We start from the raw sequence: 21,000 nt of genomic DNA on the forward strand, positions 1-21,000 counted from the left end.
TTGAATTAATTTTTGTATAAGGTGTAAGGAAGGGATCCAGTTTCAGCTTTCTACATATGGCTAGCCAGTTTTCCCAGCACCTTTTATTAAATAGGGAATCCTTTCCCCATTGCTTGTTTTTCTCAGGTTTGTCAAAGATCAGGTAGTTGTAGATATGCGGCATTATTTCTGAGGGCTCTGTTCTGTTCCATTGGTCTATATCTCTGTTTTGGTACCAGTACCATGCTGTTTTGGTTACTGTAGCCTTGTAGTATAGTTTGAAGTCAGGTAGTGTGATGCCTCTAGCTTTGTTCTTTTGGCTTAGGATTGACTTGGCGATGCGGGCTCTTTTTTGGTTCCATATGAGCTTTAAAGTAGTTTTTTCCAATTCTGTGAAGAAAGTCATTGGTAGCTTGATGGGGATGGCATTGAATCTATAAATTACCTTGGGCAGTATGGCCATTTTCACGATATTGGTTCTTCCTACCCATGAACGTGGAATGTTCTTCCATTTGTTTGTATCCTCTTTTATTTCATTGAGCAGTGGTTTGTAGTTCTCCTTGAAGAGGTTCTTCACGTCCCTTGTAAGGTGGATTCCTAGGTATTTTATTCTCTTTGAAGCAATTGTGAATGGGAGTTCACTCATGATTTGGCTGTCTGTTATTCGTGTATAAGAATGCTTGTGATTTTTGTACACTGATTTTGTATCCTGAGACTTTGCTGAAGTTGCTTATCAGCTTAAGGAGATTTTGGGCTGAGATGATGGGGTTTTCTAGATATACAATCATGTCATCGGCAAACAGGGACAATTTGACTTCCTCTTTTCCTAATTGAATACCCTTTATTTCCTTCTCCTGTCTGACTGCCCTGGCCAGAACTTCCAACACTATGTTGAATAGGAGTGGTGAGAGAGGGCATCCCTGTCTTGTGCCAGTTTTCAAAGGGAATGCTTCCGGTTTTTGTCCATTCACTATGATTTTGGCTGTGGGTTTTCAATAGATAGCTCTTATTATTTTGAGATATGTCCCATCAATACCTAATTTATTGAGAATTTTTAGCATGAAGGGTTGTTGAATTTTGTCAAAGGCCTTTTCTGCATCTATTGAGATAATCATGTGGTTTTTGTCTTTGGTTCTGTTTATATGCTGGATTACGTTTATTGATTTGCGTATGTTGAACCAGCCTTGCATCCCAGGGATGAGGCCCACTTGATCATGGTGGATAAGCTTTTTGATGTGCTGCTGGATTCGGTTTGCCAGTATTTTATTGAGGATTTTTGCATCAATGTTCATCAAGGATATTGGTCTAAAATTCTCTTTTTTGGTTGTGTCTCTCCTAGGCTTTGGTATCAGGATGATGCTGGCCTCATAAAATGAGTTAGAGAGGATTCCCTCTTTTTCTATTGATTGCAATAGTTTCAGAAGGAATGGTACCAGCTCCTCCTTGTACCTCTGGTAGAATTCGGCTGTGAATCCGTCTGGTCCTGGACTTTCTTTGGTTGGTAAGCTATTAATTATTGCCTCAATTTCAGAGCCTGTTATTGGTCTATTCAGAGATTCAACTTCTTCCTGGTTAAGTCTTGGGAGAGTGTATGTGTCAAGGAATTTATCCATTTCTTCTAGATTTTCTAGTTTATTTGCATAGAGGTGTTTATAGTATTCTCTGATGGTAGTTTGTATTTCTGTAGGATCGGTGGTGATATCTCCTTTGTCATTTTTTATTATGCTTATTTGATTCTTCTCTCTTTTCTTCTTTATTAGTCTTGCTAGCAGTCTATCGATTTTGCTGATCTTTTAAAAAAACAGGCTCCTGGATTCATTGATTTTTTGAAGGGTTTTTTGTGTCTCTATTTCCTTCAGGTCTGCTCTGATCTTAGTTATTTCTTGCCTTCTGCTAGCTTTTGAATGTGTTTGCTCTTGCTTCTCTAGTTCTTTTAATTGTGATGTTAGGGTGTCAATTTTAGATCTTTCCTGCTTACTCTTGTGGGCATTTAGGGCTATAAATTTCCCTCTACACACTGCTTTGAATGTGTCCCAGAGATTTTGGTATGTTGTGTCTTTGTTCTCGTTGGTTTCAAAGAACATCTTTATTTCTGCCTTCATTTCATTATTTACCCAGTAGTCATTCAGGAGCAGGTTGTTCAGTTTCCATGAAGTTTAGCAGTTTTGAGTGAGTTTCTTAATCCTGAGTTCTAGTTTGATTGCACTGTGGTCTGAGAGACAGTTTGTTATAATTTATCTTCTTTTACATTTGCTGAGGAGTGTTTTACTTCCAACTATGTGGTCAATTTTGGAATAGGTGTGGTGTGGTGTGCTGAAAAGAATGTATATTCTGTTGATTTGGGGTGGAGAGTTCTGTAGATGTCTATTAGGTCTGCTTGGTGCAGAGCTGAGTTCAATTCCTGGATATCCTTGTTAACTTTCTGTCTCATTGATCTGTCTAATGTTGACAGTGGGGTGTTAAAGTCTCCCATTATTATTGCGTGGAAGTCTAAGTCTCTTTGTAGGTCTCTAAGGACTTGCTTTATGAATCTGGGTGCTCCTGTATTGGGTGCATGTATATTTAGGATAGTTAGTTCTTGTTGAATTGATCCCTTTACCATTATGTAATGGCCTTGTCTCTTTTTATCTTTGTTGGTTTAAAGTCTGTTTTATCAGAGACTAGGATTTCAACCCCTGCCTTTTATTGTTTTCCATTTGCCTGGTAGATCTTCCTCCATCCCTTTTTTGTGAGCCTATGTGTGCCTGGGCACATGAGATGGGGTTCCTGAATACAGCACACTGATGGGTCTTGACTCTATCCAATTTGCCAGTCTGTGACTTTTAATTGGAGCATTTAGCCCATTTACATTTAAGGTTAGTATTGTTACGTGTGAATTTGATCCTGTCATTATAATGTTAGCTGGTTATTTTGCTCATTAGTTGATGCAGTTTCTTCCTAGCCTTGATGGTCTTTACAATTTGACATGTTTTTGCAGTGGCTGGTACCGGTTGTTCCTTTCCATGTTTAGTGCTTCCTTCAGGAGCTCTTTTAGGGCAGGCCTGGTAGTGACAAAATCTCTCAGCCTTTGCTTGTTTGTAAAGTATTTTATTTCTCCTTCACTTATGAAGCTTAGTTTGGCTGGATATGAAATACTGGGTTGGAAATTCTTTTCTTTAAGAATGTTGAATATTGGCCCCCATTCTCTTCTGGCTTATAGAGTTTCTGCCAAGAGATCAGCTGTTAGTCTGATGGGCTTCCCTTTGTGGGTAACCCAACCTTTCTCTCTGGCTGCCCTTAACATTTTTTCCTTCATTTCAACTTTGGTGAATCTGACAATTATGTGTCTTGGAGTTGCTCTTCTCGAGGAGTATCTTTGTGGCATTCTCTGTATTTCCTGAATTTGAATGTTGGCCTGCCTTGCTGGATTGGGGAAGTTCTGCTGGATAATATCCTGCAGAGTGTTTTCCAACTTGCTTCCATTCTCCCCGTCACTTTCAGGTACACCAATGAGACATAGATTTGGTCTTTTCACATAGTCCCATATTTCTTGGAGGCTTTGTGTGTTTCTTTTTATTCTTTTTTCTCTAAACTTCTCTTCACGCTTCATTTCATTCATTTCGTCTTCCATCACTGATACCCTTTCTTCCCGTTGATCACATCAGTTACTGAGTCTTGTGCATTTGTCACGTAGTTCTCGTGCCATGGTTTTCAGCTCTATCAGGTCCTTTAAGGACTTCTCTGCATTGGTTATTCTAGTTATCCATTCGTCTAATTTTTTTTCAAAGTTTTTAACTTCTTTGCCATTGGTTCGAATTTCCTCCTTTAGCTCAGAGTAGTCCGCTGTTCTGAAGCCTTCTTCTCTCAATGTGTCAAAGTCATTCTCCGTCCAGCTTTGTTCTGTTGCTGGTGAGGAGCTGCATTCCTCAGTTGGAAATGCAGAAATCACCCATCTTCTGCGTTGCTCACACTGGGAGCTGTAGACTGGAGCTGTTCCTATTCGGTCATCTTCTCTCCACCCCCCAATAAATGGTATTTCTAAACACCAGCAACATACAAATTTTAAAAGCACTTAAGAGATTCTATTTATAATTGTATAACAGGATAAAATAGTAACTAAAAAATATCATAAAATGTGTACAAAAAATAAAATACTTAGGAATAAACATAACAAGGATGAGAAAAACAGATGCAATGAAAACTACAAAACATTGTTGAAAGGAACTGAAGACACAAATAAATGGAAAGACATCATGTGTTCATGGACTGAAAAACTCAACACTGTTAAGATGGCCATATTGGCTGCCTCATCCTTTACAAGCAGCCCACCCTGAATTCTCTCTCTTAGTGTATACATTAAAAAAAAAAAAGCCATACTTCCCAAAACAATCTATAGATTGAATGCAATCCCTATCAAAATCCCAATGACTTCTTTACAAAAATTAAAAAATGCACATGAATCTCAAAGGATCCTCAAGCCAAAACAATCTTGAAAAGAACAAAGAGGCTCACATATCCTGATTTCAAAACTTACTATAAAACTACAGTAATCAAAACAGTATGGACTACCATAAAAACAGACATGTATATAGTCCAATGAAACAGAACAGCGAGCCAAGAAATACAGCCATTGTATGTAAGTCAAATAATTTCAACAAAGATGACAAAACCATTCAATAGAGAAAGGACAGTCTTTTCAACAAGAAGTGATGGGAAAACTGAGTATGTGCAAAAGAATGAAGTTGAACCCTTACCTTATACGATATACAAAAATTAACTAAAACTATCCAAGATCTAAACATAAGACCTAAAAGTATAAAAATGTAACAAGAAAATCCAGGGAGAAAACTTCACAACATTGGATTTGGCTATGATTTCTTGAATATGACAAAAAAAGTAAAGGCAACAAAAACAACAACAACAAAAATAGAGAAATTGAACTACGTCCAAATTTAAAACTTTTGTTCTTCAATAGACAATATCAACAAAATGAAAAGTCAACCTACAGAATGGGAGAAAATATCAGTAAATTCTATCTTTGATAAAGGGTTAATGTCTAGAATATATATATATATAAAAAAAACTCTATAACCCAACAAGAAAATAACCAGATTAAAAAATAGGCAAAGGACCTAAGTGGTAACCTGTCCCCAAAAATATAAAGAAATGGCCAATAAGCACATGAAAAGATGCTTAAGGTCACTAATCACTAGGGAAATGCAAATCAAAACCAGAATGAGATGCCACTTCACACTCTTCAATAAGGCTATTTTTAGAAAAACAAAATAACAAGCATTGGTGAGGATGTGGAACCCTTGTGCAATGCTGCTGAGAACATAAAAATGGTACAGCTGCTATGAAAAACAGTAGGGTTCTCTTCAAAAAAAAAAACAATAAAATTAGTATATGATCCAACTACTTCACTCTTGGAATTAAAAAGCAGAGACTACAACATACATTTGTAACACCCGTGTTTATAGCAGCATTATTCACAATAGTCAAAAGGTAGAAGCAACTCAAGTTGCTTCAACAAAGAAATGAATAAATAAAATGTGGTATTATACATACAATGAAATACTATTCAGTCTTAAAAAGGAAGAAAATCCTGACACATGCTACAACATGGATGAAACTTGAAGACATTAGGATAAGTCACAAAAGGACAAATACCGTATGATTCCACTTATATAAGATCCCTAAAGCAGTCACATTCATAGAAACAGAAAGTAGCATGACGATTGTCAGAGGCAAGTAGGGGTATGGAATGGAGAGAATAGGGAGTTACTACTTAGTAGATAGAACACTTCAGTCTCGGAAACTGAAAAAATTTCTGGGTACAGACGGTGGTGATAGTTGCATAAAAATATCAATGTACTCAAGGCCACTGGACTGTAAACTTAAAAATGATTAAAATGATAAATTTCATGCTATTTATATTTTTTGCCACAATAAAAAAGCATACAAAAATCCTTTATAGAAAAAAAAATTTCTACTTGGCTTGAACATGTAAGTTTGATGAAAGGATATAAAGATGTTCTGAAAGACCTAAATCAGTAGAAAAACATTTAGTAGCATGCTCATAAACTAAAATATTCAACATAAAAATATCAATCTTAACACCTGAATTTATAGATTCAATGCAATTCCAATCAAAATTTTATAGTTTATTTTTAAATATAGAACAGAGCAAGCTGATTCTAAAACTAACACAGACATGAAATAGGGCCAGGACAGTCCTAATAAAAAATAAGGTGAAGGATAGTTCCAGACACCAACAATTATTATAAAGCTTTGATAACTAAGGCAGATGACAAACAAATTCATCACTGGACCAGAACACAACAGTCCACGAGCAGACCCACACATATATAAAAACTTGGCTTATGTTAGAAAGCCTTGCAGATCAGTAGGGAAAAAATGCATTTTTCAATAAAGTATGCTAGAATAATTGGGTATCCACATGGAGAAAATGAAGTAAGACTCCTACCTCTAAATACACAATAAAACCAATTGCAGATAGATAAAGACTATAAAAGATAAAACTATAAAATTTTGAAGAATGTCTTATGACTTAGGATAGAAAAAGATTTCATAAATAAGACCAAAAGGCATAAATTATAGTTTGTTCAGTTCTACTAAACTGCAACCAAGAGTTATGCTAATCAAAAAACATCATAAAGAAAGAAAAAAGGTAAGACACAACCTATAGGTATATTTGCAATATATGTAACTAACAAAGACTTAGTATCTAGTAAAGATAATCCCTAAATATCAATAAGAAAAAAAAGACCCCAATACAGGAATGAACAAAAATTTGAATAGGCACTTTGCATAAAAAAACCCTGAACAGCTCATAAACATGTGAAAAAGTTGTTCAGCCTTATTATTAATCAGGGACAAGTAGAAAAGCAAATTAAAACCACAAAGAGCTATCTTTTCACATCTACCAACTTCGCTATAATTCAGAAGTCACAAAATATCACGTCAGTAAGGTCACACCAATAAAAGGGACTTAGGCTTGGCCAATTATATGTTTTTTCCTGTGTCTTTAAATCTTAAACAAGTGATTAAAACTAAGGGATAAGTGAAGGTCATACATCATAATCAGAGTGGCAACATGCTGACCAGACTATTTCCATCAAAAAAAAAAAAAAAAAAATCCACTGCTGTGACTCTTGTGATCTAGACTTTCATGTCTGACAGAACATTTCCAAACTTGGTCCTCTAACCTTTTATTACTTATGCCCTCAGTATCTTCCCCAAAAGTCTCTTTTGCTGAAGCCATCCAGAATCAAATTATATATTTTTTGATTTGAGTGTGGTGGTACACACCTGTAGTCCAAGCTACTCAGGAGGGTGAGGTGGGAGGATCACTTGAGTCAGAGAGTTCAAGATCAACCTGGGGAACATCGCAAAACCTCATCTCAAAAAAACTCTACATGACAGTAAATGGCTTTAAGACCTCAACTTGAATATTCACTCAGTGCAAAATGTTCATCAAGATAGCAAATGAGATACCTAGCTCTTTCCCGGGCTGCATCCTCACGGGCTTTTTCCTTTTCTTGCCTCTGTTGTTCAATTCGGGCTTCCTGTTCTTTCCTCTTCATTAACAATTCTTCTACACGGGCCTGCCGCTCTGCCTCTAGAGCTCTCTTGCGTTCCTAATGTTAGAAATATTTTTTTCCAATATTAGAATTATGTGTAAAATAAAAATGATTCAAAGTAATATACCTTTCACCAAACTTACATGTTCAAGCCAAGTAGAAACATGGGCTTGCCACTAGGTACTCTGCTTCTTAAAGTTTAAACAAAAATCAAATAGCAATGATATCTGGTTTCTGAAAGTCATTTACCAGTGTTACACATAATTCAGTAAAGACTTGCTTTTTTATACAAACACTGTGTTATACTTGTTTTGTGGGAACTTGTGATGGTTAATCAGCTGCCAGCGAGGCTAGAATATAAAGCAGGCAGAAAAATATGAAAAGAGAGAATGGCCTAGCCTACCAGCCTACATCCTTCAGCCGTGCTGGATGCTTCCTGCCCTCAAACATCAGACTCCAAGTTCTTCAGTTTTGGAACTCAGACTGGCTCTCCTTACTCCTCAGCTTGTAGACACTGTTGTGGGACCTTGTGATTGTGTGAGTTAATACTTAATAAACTCATATATATATATATGTTTTATATATATATACACACACACATATATATACACACATACACACACACACATATATATATATCCTATTAGTTCTGTACCTCTAGAGAACTCTGACTAATACAGAACTTAATATATGTTTTCTGATTAATCACTTCTAAAGCCTTGTGTTAATATATGGTTATAGAAATACCTGAATATGAAAAAACCATAGTTAATAGATTTTATTTCTGAACTAAGCTTTCATGATGGAATTAAGTAAAGACAGTTTGTGAGAAGGAGAAAGAGGTCATATAATAGAGCACAGTGGGTATAAGAGTGGATATCGGGTCAGATTCCCTGGTTTTGTTTCCTGACCCCATTATTCACTAGCACAGTGGCTCTGGGCTACTTAGTTACATTCTCTGTGCCTTACTTTTCTAGAAGATAAATAATAATACGTATTTCTTAGGACATTATAAAGCACAGATGAGCTAATATATGAAAAGCACTTACCATAGGGCCTGGCATATATAAAATTCTAAATAATCATCATCATCATCATCATCATCATCATCATCATCATCATCAAGCCAGAAGATAAATCATGAAAACTGGGTAACTTCAACATGAAATATTTGTCACTAACATGTTCCTCATCTTATTGATATGTTTCTCTGAATCCATACCCATTCCCCATATAGCACTCACAACCTCTCGGTAGCCTCTCCTCTATAATTAATGGAATACATTGATCTAGGCTCTAGTACCTACTACTTACATAACCTTGGGCAAAGTACTTCACCTTAAAGAGCCTCAGTTGATTGTGAGATGTAAATTATTAATTACAGGTAAGTTCTCAGCATAGAGTTTAGCCATAGTAAGGGCTCAGTAAAAGATAGCAGAAAAAAAATAACAAAGCAATTTCTGTTCAGGGAACACAAAAGAGAGATTTGAACATTTCTAACAGTTAACTGAGCTCACAATAGTAACTTCATCTCCACAACAAGCTCTATCTGCCCCAGGGAAAGAAAGCCTTTTAAAAATAGCCAAAAGGATCTCTATTTCTTTCTTTTTTTTTTTGAGGGGGTAGGTGGTATAAGAAGAGGGTAAACTGGGAATTGGAGGGAATGCCCTTATTTGAGGAGGACATAACAGGCACACTGCAGACTGTTGGAGTCATGCAATTAGATTTTAAAATATATCCTTTACTGTCTGAGCATACTATTCATGAAATAGTTGTAGCTATTTCTCATGACTAATCAAGAATAATATGTGGAAACTTGGTTAGCCAAAAAAAATAAAAAACTCTTAAGAGTAAAAACAATCAAATCTGGCACAGAAAATTTTCTCCATTAAAAAAAAGTGATTAAAAAAATTCCTCTTATAGTCCAATTTTTCTGAAGTTTAAAAATTCCATATTATATCTGAAAACACGTTTCACAACAAAATACAAAGAGCTTAGGCATTAAATATAAAGAATTAAAGCAGAATTTTTCATTTCATATTTTATTAATATAAGACCAAAGGCTTGAGGAATGTAATTTTTTAAATCCTAAACTTATCTTATAAAATATGTATTATGTAAAAATAATTACTGCAGGTATGTGCAATGTAGCCAAGTGTACACTTGTAAACATAATGTCAACTTGCTGACTGTTTTAATGGATATCAGACCAACTCCAACATTGTATGAAAAGAGATAACTGGACGTAAAAAGTTACTCAACCTATTAATTTCCATTTTTAATAACTTGAAAAGAGAACTGGTAGTCATACAGCTAATGAGTAAAATTCAGCTACCATTTCCCAATCTGAAATTTAAATTCCCGAAAGACAGGAAACTTTGTACCTCATAAAGCACCCTGCAAAGGGTAGGGATTTCTAAATATCTGTTTAATAAATGAAGCATGACTTTATAAAATAATATACACTATGAATCTATATAGCCACAAGGAAAGAATTAAAACTTACAGCAAAGGAATTAGAAATATAACTAATTCTTAAGCCTACAGAAGAACCTCTCAGACCCCTACGTATCTCAGCCAGGGAGGTGTTTAAGGCAGCCTAAGAAAGGATTCTGTAGCTCCTCTTTATGCCTACAATTCAAATGATTAGGACAAAAGGACAAAGCAGGATAAGTAAAAAAGAAAAAATTGAGCTTATAATTAATCAATAAAGAATATACATAACAATAACAGCAAACTGAGAATATATGATGGCAGCACTTGGTATTTTACTTACAAGAAATGAGAATCACAATTGCCTTTAATAGTCCATGAGAATGCTTCAAGAGTAAAAATAAAATGGATGGAGGGTCTCTGAAATTCTGTATTAGGTTAGGATCTTACCATTATTGTATTTACGGAATACTTGGCACTAGTGCCTGTACAGCAAGTAATGATTACACATTTAAAAAATTTTAATGTTATACATGTTATCTACCAGTGGATTTTTCTAACTATCTATCTCAGTATATCTCAAGCATATGTAGACAGGTTTAAAATCTTTCACTGAAATTAAATCCATAGGAAACTTCAGCACTTTTAAAAACAAAAATAATTCTAAAGAGCCAAAACAATTCTTAAAGTGTTGGTTGGTGGAGGAAATTCCCTACTAGTTTAGTAAACTGTTTTCCTTTAAGTTTTAATGAATGTTAAAAATTGTGAAGTGAGAGTCATCATTTTTAAACGAAAGGTAACTGCTATATTTCAAATCTGCAAAATGCAGAGTAAGGAACCAAAGATGTCTATTTAAAAATATACACTACTACTCATGTATTTCCTCAAAAAAACTAGCTAAGAAGTTACCTTTTCCAGAGAACTTTCCCTGATATTTGATTTCCACCAATCAAGCTAATTATTCCCTCCTCTGTGGTAACTTTGTACTTTGTACATACTCTAATTACACTCTTTCAAATTAAACTGTAATTTACTATTTGCTATAAAGGCAAAAATGTCTTAATTATATCTCTGAGTTATTAGTTATTAAATTAACACATAATTTACAAACCATATTATTTTTATGTCTGTATTTCTGTTTCTCTACAGACATTTATAGCATTTATCCTGTAGAGAAACAGAAATAATGCTAAAGATTCAAATTAAACATTCAAATTTTTTTTACTCATTTAAGAATACAAGTTAATAGATAAATAGCTTATAAATGATAAGTATGAAAATTTTTACTGCTTCTTGGAAAGGAAAGGCTAGTTTCTCTAATGGGAGCATTCTGTATTTTTCAACATGAAGTTAGCTTTGCATTCATTAAAATAGTACATTGGACTCAAATAGAGATCAGGATGAATAAGGGAATGCCTGTTATTGCCCACAAATAGCAAAAAGTGATCAATGAACTTAAAAATGTATTAATAATTTACTAAAATCACTGATAACAAGAAGCATGAAATACAACACCCGTAATTTTTTAAAATACCTACAAAGCTTTTCATGACCTCCTCCCTAACTCTACATGCACTGCTTCCTCATATCCCCTTCTGCATGAAATGCCCTCCCATACAATTTATCATTTGTCTGTTTCATTTTTGAAAATTTAGTAAAAATGTCATCTCTACCTGGAAACTTTTCTGGACTTTTTCATATTCCCTCTACTCTCTATATAAATAAGGTGTTCTCCTTTGTGCTACTGACAATGCCTTCAGCATAGCATTTTTCCTAATCTTGTTTATGTACATATACATTTCCACACTGAGAACACAGATGTATGTTTTTCAAATCTTTGAGCCTGACACATGACTTGAAGTAACTCAATGAAATGATCACTGAAGGAACAAATAAACATTAGTCACAATAAATACAGCATATGTGAATTTATATTTAAATATTGCAAAATTTGTTCTCTACATCCAAAAATATGTCAGGTCTTTAAAGACTATGGGCAAGGCATTTTACTGAGGGAGATCTAAAATAGATTATAAACAGTAGGATAGTTTATGCTTTAACCTTTTCCCCATCTTGAAAAGGGTTGCAAATGTAGGGTTTGCTGCAGAGGTTAAAATCTAATTATGGTATCTGATGATACCATCTAAAAAATAACAGATGCCCCTTATCTTAGGCATAAAAATTACCCTAAATTTGCCTCAGCATAGGCAAAAAATTGTCTGAGGCTATATATACTGATTCAAAAATAACCTTTCTTTTTATTGTTGGGAGAGGACCATATTCTTGCCCAGCCCGATTAGAAAAGAATAGATAATAATCTGTCCAGAGCAGTTTAATCCTTCACCTAGTTGAAGCTGATGATTCTATTGCTATGATTACAGTCTGCTGATGAAAGAACTGATGACCGTAACTGAAAGAGAACACACTATCTTTTAGAAAATAGACTTTATGTTTCTAGAGTGCCATATTGAACCATGCACCTTTGGGAACAAACACTAGGTTACTCCATTTGGGGTCCTCAGCAACTAGCTTTAAATCTAAAATATGTGTGGGCGGCAAGCCACCCAGGTGCCAAGGCAAGAGACCGAGGGCATGAGCTGTTCAAGTATAATAAAATATACAAAATAAGAATAGTTATACTAGATATAGATCACAGATATGATTATATATGAATATCATTAATCATTAGTTTGTAGCAATTACTCTTTATTCCAATATTATAATAATCCTTGCTCTACAATCATAACCTAGGAAAAACCAGGCCATACAGAGATAGGAGCTGAGGGGACATAGTGAGAAGTGACCAGAAGACAAGAGTGAGAGCCTTCTGTTATGCCCAGACAGGGCCACCAGAGGGCTGCTTGGTCTAGTGGTAACGCCAGCGTCTGGGAAGACGCTCATTGCCAAGCGGACCGTGGTCTAGCGGTAGCATCAGTGTCAAGGAAAAACACCCACTACTTAGCAGACCGGGAAAGGGACTCTCCCTTTCCCCCGGGGAGTTTAGAGAAGACTCTACTCCTCCACCTCTTGTGCCCGCAGTTATCCTGAGGCCTAACCGTCTCCCTGTGATGCTGTGCTTCAGTGGTCACGCTCCTAGTCCACTTTCATGTTCCATCCTGTACACCTGGCTCTGCCTTTTAGAAAGCAGTAGCAAATTAGTGAAAGTACTAAAAGTCTCTGATATGCAGAAATAATGGCGTAAGCTGTCTCTCTCTCTCCTCTCTCTCTCTGCCTCAGCTGCCAGGCAGGGAAGGGCCTCCTGTCCAGTGGACATGTGACCCACTTGACCTTACGTATCATTGGAGATGGCTCACACGCCTTACCCTGCCCGTTTGTCTTGTATCCAATAAATATCAGCACAGCCTGGCATTCAGGGCCACTACCGGTCTCCACGTCTTGGTGGTAGTGGTCCCCCCAGGCCCAGCTGTCTTTTATTTCTTTGTCTTATGTCTTTATTTCTACAATCTCCCATCTCCGCACATGGGGAGAAAAACCCACCGACCCTGCAGGGCTGGACCCTACAAATATGACAGGTGCTCAATCAATGTTTGCTGAATAAAAAAATCCTACCTGCACAGCTTCATCACGTGCTTGCTTTTCTTCCTGTCTTCTCTGACGTTCTTCCTGTAGCTCATTAAGCCTCTGTTCATATTCCTTCAATTTTGATAAAACATCATGACGTTTATTCTGGGCTTCAAGGGTATTTATAAAGGCAATTTCATTTACCTTTAAAAAAACAAAGAAGGTAAGGTTCAGATCAAGTTAATTCTAGGGCACATTACAAAAATAAGAAATCTAACAACAGTCAGGCTGGGCGTGGTGGTTCACGCCTGTAATCCTAGCACTTTGGGAGGCTGAGGAAGGCGGATCACCTGAGGTTGGGAGTTCGAGACCAGCCTAGCCAATATGGTGAAACCCCATCTCTACTAAAAAAAAAAAAAAGAAAAAATAGCCAGGCGTGGTGGCAGGTGCCTGTAATCCCAGCTACTCGGGAGGCAGAGGCAGGAGAATTGCTGGAACCCAGGAGCCAGAGGTTGCAGTGAGCCAAGATCGTGCCACTGCACTCCAGCCTGGGTGACAGAACAAGACTCCATATCAAAAAAGAAAGAAAGAAAGAAAGAAATCTAACAACAGTCTTTATATAATAACATGAACCAGTGGTAAGGCATGGAACAAAAAAAAAAAAATGAAGGAATTATTGGTCTTTTCTTTCAATATTTACCTCAAAATGGATAATAATCCAGTGTGTATAAAAAATCCACAGGCCTTAGAAAGAAGTGATTTAGAGGCCTGCCACTGAAAACATTTTTAAGTGAAGAAACAATTTTAAATTCTTATACAGACCATCTTACAAAGTTCTACTTAATAACAGTGTAATTTGCAACTATACAAATTACACAAACATTGAAATAGGTATGCTCACGTTATTCTAATGAGTTTGAAAGGACAAAATGTAAAATAAACAACAAATTACTTTTCTTCAACATATAATGAATGAGTGACAATTAGATACAAGGTACTGAACTATACGTTGCATCCTTAACTTCACATATATTGATCCTTAATAGTCAAGTTTTGCTAGAAAGTACAGATATTATGAGTAAAGGATAGCTAATGATAAAGCTCAAAAATCAGGTAGGATCAACCCTCTCATTCTTGAAAGCCAGAGGGGAGGGTATGCTACAGTTAAAATGGTAGAGTGAAGTAGGGAAGTGAACACTAGAGACAACTGTCTTTGACAGCCACAGACTACAGGAATCCATGCTGGATGGAACAAAACCTACGTTAAGATATTTTATAAATCTCAGAAAAGTTTGAATACAGATCCAACTAAGCTTTCCCAATCTCCATGCCATGATACCACTTTCATAAGCACTTTAATAAGTAGATTAATCACAGAAACATCCTTCAAACTGTACTGAACGTACTCAAAATACAAGATAGGCCAGGTGTGGTGGCTACGCCTGTAATGCCAGCACTTTGGGAGGCTGAGGCGGGTGGATCACAAGGTCAGGAGTGCAAGCTAGCCTGGCCAAGATGGTGAAACCCCGTCTCTACTAAATATACAAAAATTAGCCGGATGTGGTGGCAGGCACCTAATCCCAGCTACTCAGGAGGCTGAGGCAGAGAACTGCTTGAACCCGGGAGGTAGGGGTTGTAGTGAACCAAGATCGCACCACTGCACTGCACTCCAGCCTGGGCAACAAAGCGAGATTCCATCTCTCTCTCTCTCTCTCTATATATATATATGATAAACAAGTATGCTCAAGGAAACTTTATTCAGACTATATCATAAACATAATCAAAATGAAAGAAAAAGTAATGGGACCTAATACACTAAGCAAAATTTTTACAATAAAATAAAACTCACAAGGGAAAGAGTATGCAAAAGTCAGATTAAACAACTCAACCTTGGCAGGGTGCAGTGGCTCATGCCTGTAATCCCAGCACGTTAGGAGGGCCGGGCGGGAGGATTGCTTGAGCCCAGGAGTTCAAGATCAGCCTGAGCAATGTAGAATGACTATCTCTATTAAATATAAATATATACAGATAGACAGATATAGATATATATATTTAGCCAGGTGTGGTGGCATGCAACTATAGTCCTAGTTACTTGGGAAGCTGAGGTGAGAGGATTGCTTGAACCCAGGAGTTGGAGGCTGCAGTGAGCCAGGATCGCGCCACTAAACTCCAGTTTGGGCAACAGAGTGAGACCCTGTCTCATTTAAAAGAACAGCAACAATTTGGAAGAAAATAATAACCTGTGGCCAGGCACGGTGACTCACACCTATAATCCCAGTACTTTGGGAGGCCGAGACAGGCAGATTGCCTGAGCTCAGGAGTTTGAGACCAGCCTGGCCAACACAATGAAACCCCATCTCTACTAAAATACAAAAAAAAATTAGCTGGGCGTGGCAGCATGCGCCTGTAATCCCAGCTACTTCGGAGGCTGAGGCAGGAGAATCGCTTGAACGTGGGAGATGGAGGTTGCAGTGAGCCAAGATTGTGCCACTGCACTCCAGCCTAGGCAACAGAGACTCCGTCTCAAAAAAAAAAAAAAAAAAAAAAGAAAGAAAAAAAGATAAGAAAAGAAAATAACCTAACAAACAGCAGAAAATTCATTAGACAAACTTGGTAACACTGAAGAATTTGACAAAAACATGAATTTAAAGAAGCAAAGGAAAGATGATAAAACAACATACAGTAGTATGTCCTTATCCACAGGGAATACATTCCAAGACCCCTGGTGGATGCCTCAAATCACAGACAGTACCTATATAGTCAGCCCTCCATATCTGTGGGTTCTGCATCCATGGATTCAATCAACCATAGATAAAAAATGTTTTTTAATGGGTGATTGTGTTTGTACTGAACATGTACAGGCATACCTCAAAGATATTACAAGTTTGGTTCCAGCCCACCACAATAAACTGAGTATCGCAATAAAGGAAGTCACATGAATTATCAAATTTCCCAGTGCATATAAGTTATTTTTACACAATACTATGGCCTATTAATTGTGCAACAGCATTATGTCTAAATAAACAATGTACGCACCTTAATTCTAAAACACTTTTTCTAAAAAATGCTAATGAACATTCGAGCCATTAGCAAGTTATAACCTTTTTTTCTGGTGGAGAGTCTTGCACTGATGTTGATGGCTGCTGACTGATCAGGGTGGTGGTTGCTGAAGGTTGAAGTGGCTGTGGCAATTTCTTAAAATAGGACAACAACGAAGTTTGCCACATTGATGGACTCTTCCTTTCCTCAAAGATTTCTCTGTAGTATGTGATGCTGTTTGATAGCATTTTACCCATAGTAGAGTTTCTTTCAAAATTGGAGTCAATGCTCTCAAAACCCTGTTACTGCTTTATCAATTAATTTTATGGAATATTCTAAATAATTTGTTATTTCAACAATGTTCACAGTATCTTCACCAGGAGTAGATTCCATCTCAAGAAACCACATTATTTGCTCATTCATAAGAAATAACTTGGATGTGAGGGGGATCTGGCTGTAACATCTGTCACCCCATTGATCGCCAGGGTTGATTCAGCTGATCTGGCTGGCTAAGCGGGTGTCCCCTTCCTCCCTCACCGCTCCATGTGCGTCCCTCCTGAAGCTGCATGCTCGGTCAAAGAGGATGACCATCCCTGATAGAGGAGGACTGGTCTTTGATCAAGGAATATGAGTAGCTGTGCTCCCCTGCTAGAATCTCCAAACAAGTTCTCAAGAGGTATCTCGTTTATTTAATTTTTGTCATAAGACTGCAGCAATTCAGTCACATCAGCAGGCTCACTTCTAATTCTCATACTCTTGCTGTTTTCACCACATTTGCAGTTGCTTCCTTAACTGTCCTCTTGAACCACCAAAAATCATTCCTGTTAATGTTGATATTTTGACTTCCTCCCATGAATCACAAATGTTCTTAATGCCATCTAAAATGGTGAGTCCTTTCCAGAAAGTCTTAATTTCCTTTGCCCAGATCCATCAGAGGAATCACTATCTATGGCAGCTATAGCTTTATAAAATGTATTTTTTAAAAACTAAGATTTGAAAGTTGAAATTACTCCTTGATCCATGGACTGCAGAGTGGATGTTACGTTAGCAGGCACGAAAACACTATTCATCTCCTTGTGCTCTCTCCATCAGGGCTCTTGAGTAACCAGTGCATTGTCACTAAGCAGTAAAATTTTGAAGAGTCTTCTTTTCTGAGGTGGAGGTCTCAACAGTGGATTTAAAATATTCAGTAAACAATGCTATAAACAGATGTGCTGTCACACCAGCTTTGTTGTTCCATTTATAGAGTATAGACAGAATAGATTTAGCCTAATTCTTAAAGGGCCTAGAATTTTCACAATGGTTAAGGAGCATTGGCTTCAACTTGAAGTCACCAGCTGCATTAGCTCCTAATAAGTGAGTCAGCCTTGACTTTGAAGATTTGAAGCCAAGCTCTGAATTCTCTATAGCTATGAAAGTCCTAGATGGCATCTTCTTCCAAGAGAAGGTTCTTTCATCTGCATTGCAAATCTCTTGTTTGGTGCAGCAGTCTTCATCAATTATCTTAGCTAGATCTTCCTTCAGCTTCTACGTCAGCACTTATTGCCTTACCTTGCACTTTTATGTTATTGAGATGGCTTCCTTCCTCAAACCTCAAGAATCAACCTCTGCTATCTTCAAACTTTTCTTCTGCAGCTTCCATACCTCTCTTAAACTTCATAGAATTGGAAGTAGTCGGGATCTTACTCTGGATTAGGCTTTGGCTTAACGGAATGTTGTGGCTGGTTTAATCTTCTATCCAGACCACTCGAACTTTCACCATATCAGCAATAACCTGTTGTGCTTTCTTATCATTCATATGTTTACTGAAGTAACACATTTAATCGTTCTCAAAACTTTTCCTTTGCATTTACAACCTGACTGACTAGCATAAGAGGCCTAGCTTTCAGTTTATCCCAGCTTTATTTTTTTCTTTTTGTTTTTCAAGACTGGGTTTCACATCAACCAGGCTGGAGTGCAGTGGCTCACTGCAGCCTCACACTCCTGAGCTCAAGTGATTCGTTCACATCGGCCTCTTGAGTGGATGGGACGATAAGCATGTGTGACCACATCTGGCTAATTTTTAAAATGTTTTGGTAGAGATGAGGTCTTGCTAAGTTGCACAGGCTCTAGCCCAGTTTTTGACAAGCCTTCCTCAATAAGCATTATCATTTCCAGCTTTTGATTTAAAGTGAAAGATGTAAAACTCTTCTTTTCACTTGAAGACTTAGAGGCCACTCGTGAACCCAGGAGGCGAAGCTTGCAGTGAGCCGACATCACGCCACTGCACTCCATCCAGCCTAAGCAACAAAGCGAGACTCTGTCTCAAAAAAAAAAAAAAAGACTTAGGAGGACACTGTATGGTTATCGATTAATAACCAATTAGCCTAATATCAATGCTGCTGTGTCTCAGGGAATAAGGAGGCCTGAGGATAAGAAATGGGGGAATGGCCAGGTCAGTGGAGCAGTCAGAACACACAAAACATTTATCAATTAAGTTTGCTGTCATATATGAGTGTGGCTCATGGCACCCCAAAACAATTACAATAGTAACTCCAAAGATCACTTATCACAGATCACCATAATAAATATAATAATTAAAAAATCTAAAATATTATGAGTCACCAAAGTATAACACAGAGACATGAAGTGAGCACATGTTGTTGGAAAAAATGGCAAAAATAAAGACTTTGCTTGATGCAGGATTGACACAAACATTCAATTTTTAAAAACTCAGTAAGTATCTTTGAAGCCCAATAAAGTGACGCAGAATAAAACAATGCATGCCTGTACAGACATTTTTTCTTGTCTTTAACCCCTAAATAATACAGTATAATAACTATTGCACAGTATCTACATTGTATTAGGTATAAGTAATCTAGAGGTGATTTAAAGTATACAGGAGGATGTGCATAAGTTATATGAAAATACTATACCATTTTATACATGGGATTTGAGCAACCATGAATTTTTGTATCTTCAAGAGGCCCTGAAACCAATCCTCCACAGATACTGAGGGATGACTACATACATTGTACAAATTTATTTTTCCTTCTTCACAATGTCACAAATAGAAGATTCATTCTTACCACTGATTTCAGTAACCTCAGCATAAGATTTCTTTCCTTTCCTTAGTAAGTTGAGAACTTTCACGCTTTCATTTAAAGGAAGCACTTTACAACTTCTGTTTGGCATATCCAAATTGCTAGCATCACTCTTCTTGTGCTTTGGGACCATTAAATAAAATAAAGGTTACGTGAACACAAGCACTGTGATACCATGACACTCCACCTGATAACCAAGATGGCTACTAACACACCAATGAGCAGATAGCATATACAGCATGGATATACTGGACAAAGGAATGATTTACGTCCGGGACGTAACTATACAAGATTTCATCATGGTACTCACAACAGTACACAATCTGAAACTTATGAATTGTTTATTTCTAGATTTTCCATTTCCTATTTTTGGACTGTGATTGATGAGGGTAGATGAAACCACAAAGACCAAAACTGCAATTAAGGGAGGACTACTGTCTTATTTGATAAAGGTGATTCGTGAGCTAAGGAAACAGAGTACAAAAGTAACACTATCACAGAATTACTTAAATTAGAAAATGCATGGTACAGAACAGATAGTGTAAAAACCAACCCCAAATAATGGGCCAGGCACAGCTGCTCACATCTGTAATCCCAATGCTATGGGAGGCCAAAGCAGGAGGATCACTTGACGACCAGGAGTTCGAGACCAGCCTGGGCAACATAGCAAGACCTCCATCTCTACAACAAATTTAAAAAATAAGTCAAATTTTGTGGCACATGCCTATAGTCCCAGCCACTCAAAATACTGACTCAGTAAGATCACTTGAGACCAGGAGTTCAAGGCTGTAGTGAACTATGATCATGCCACTGCACTTCAGCCTGGGTGATAAGAGTGACACCCTGTCTCTACTTAAAACAAATTACTTCTAGAGGAAAAACTTTTGATAATCACAGTTATTGTAGATTTTTACAGTGAAGATGAATGGATAATAAGCCTTGAATACAGAGAACATGACAAAATGACCTAATATAAAGATAAAGATAAACAGTATCTATGTAGCTAAGAAAGGCAACAGAAAATATTCCAACATAAAATACAGGAAATGTTTAAAGATTAAGAGAGCTTACATTACTTCATAAAAAATTGACTCAGAACATCACCATCAAGAATATCCTTATTAAATCATAAAACATTAAGAAAGAACAATAATTTTTCAAGTTTCCATGCAGTAAATGTAAGTCACCTACAAGAAAGAAAATTCAGTGTAGACTCGGCCTTCCCCACAGAAATAACTAAGATAATGGAATAATGTCTTGAAGTTCTGAAGGAGAGATATTGTGAATCATAAATATGATCTCAAACCAACATATAATTCAGGTAGAAATGCCACAGGCCTAAAATATGTAAGAACTCAAGG

General features: G+C 36.9%; 1 protein-coding gene across 29 annotated transcripts in view; it reads right to left on the bottom strand.

The window, feature by feature from the left end:
- Positions 1–21,000, bottom strand: part of SCAPER (S-phase cyclin A associated protein in the ER) — a 567,113-nt gene that overhangs the window by 378,265 nt on the left and 167,848 nt on the right. For all 29 annotated transcript variants that reach the window (XM_523229.8, XM_009429613.4, XM_063795293.1 and 26 more), the window contains 2 exons: positions 13,566–13,721; positions 7,477–7,619 (listed from right to left, as the gene is read on the bottom strand). In XM_523229.8, coding sequence (XP_523229.2) covers positions 7,477–7,619; positions 13,566–13,721 — 299 coding nt within the window. The remainder of the gene's footprint in view (positions 1–7,476; positions 7,620–13,565; positions 13,722–21,000) is intronic.

Source organism: Pan troglodytes, chromosome 16 (assembly GCF_028858775.2).
Source record: "Pan troglodytes isolate AG18354 chromosome 16, NHGRI_mPanTro3-v2.0_pri, whole genome shotgun sequence".
NCBI classification, from domain to species: Eukaryota; Metazoa; Chordata; class Mammalia; order Primates; family Hominidae; genus Pan; species Pan troglodytes.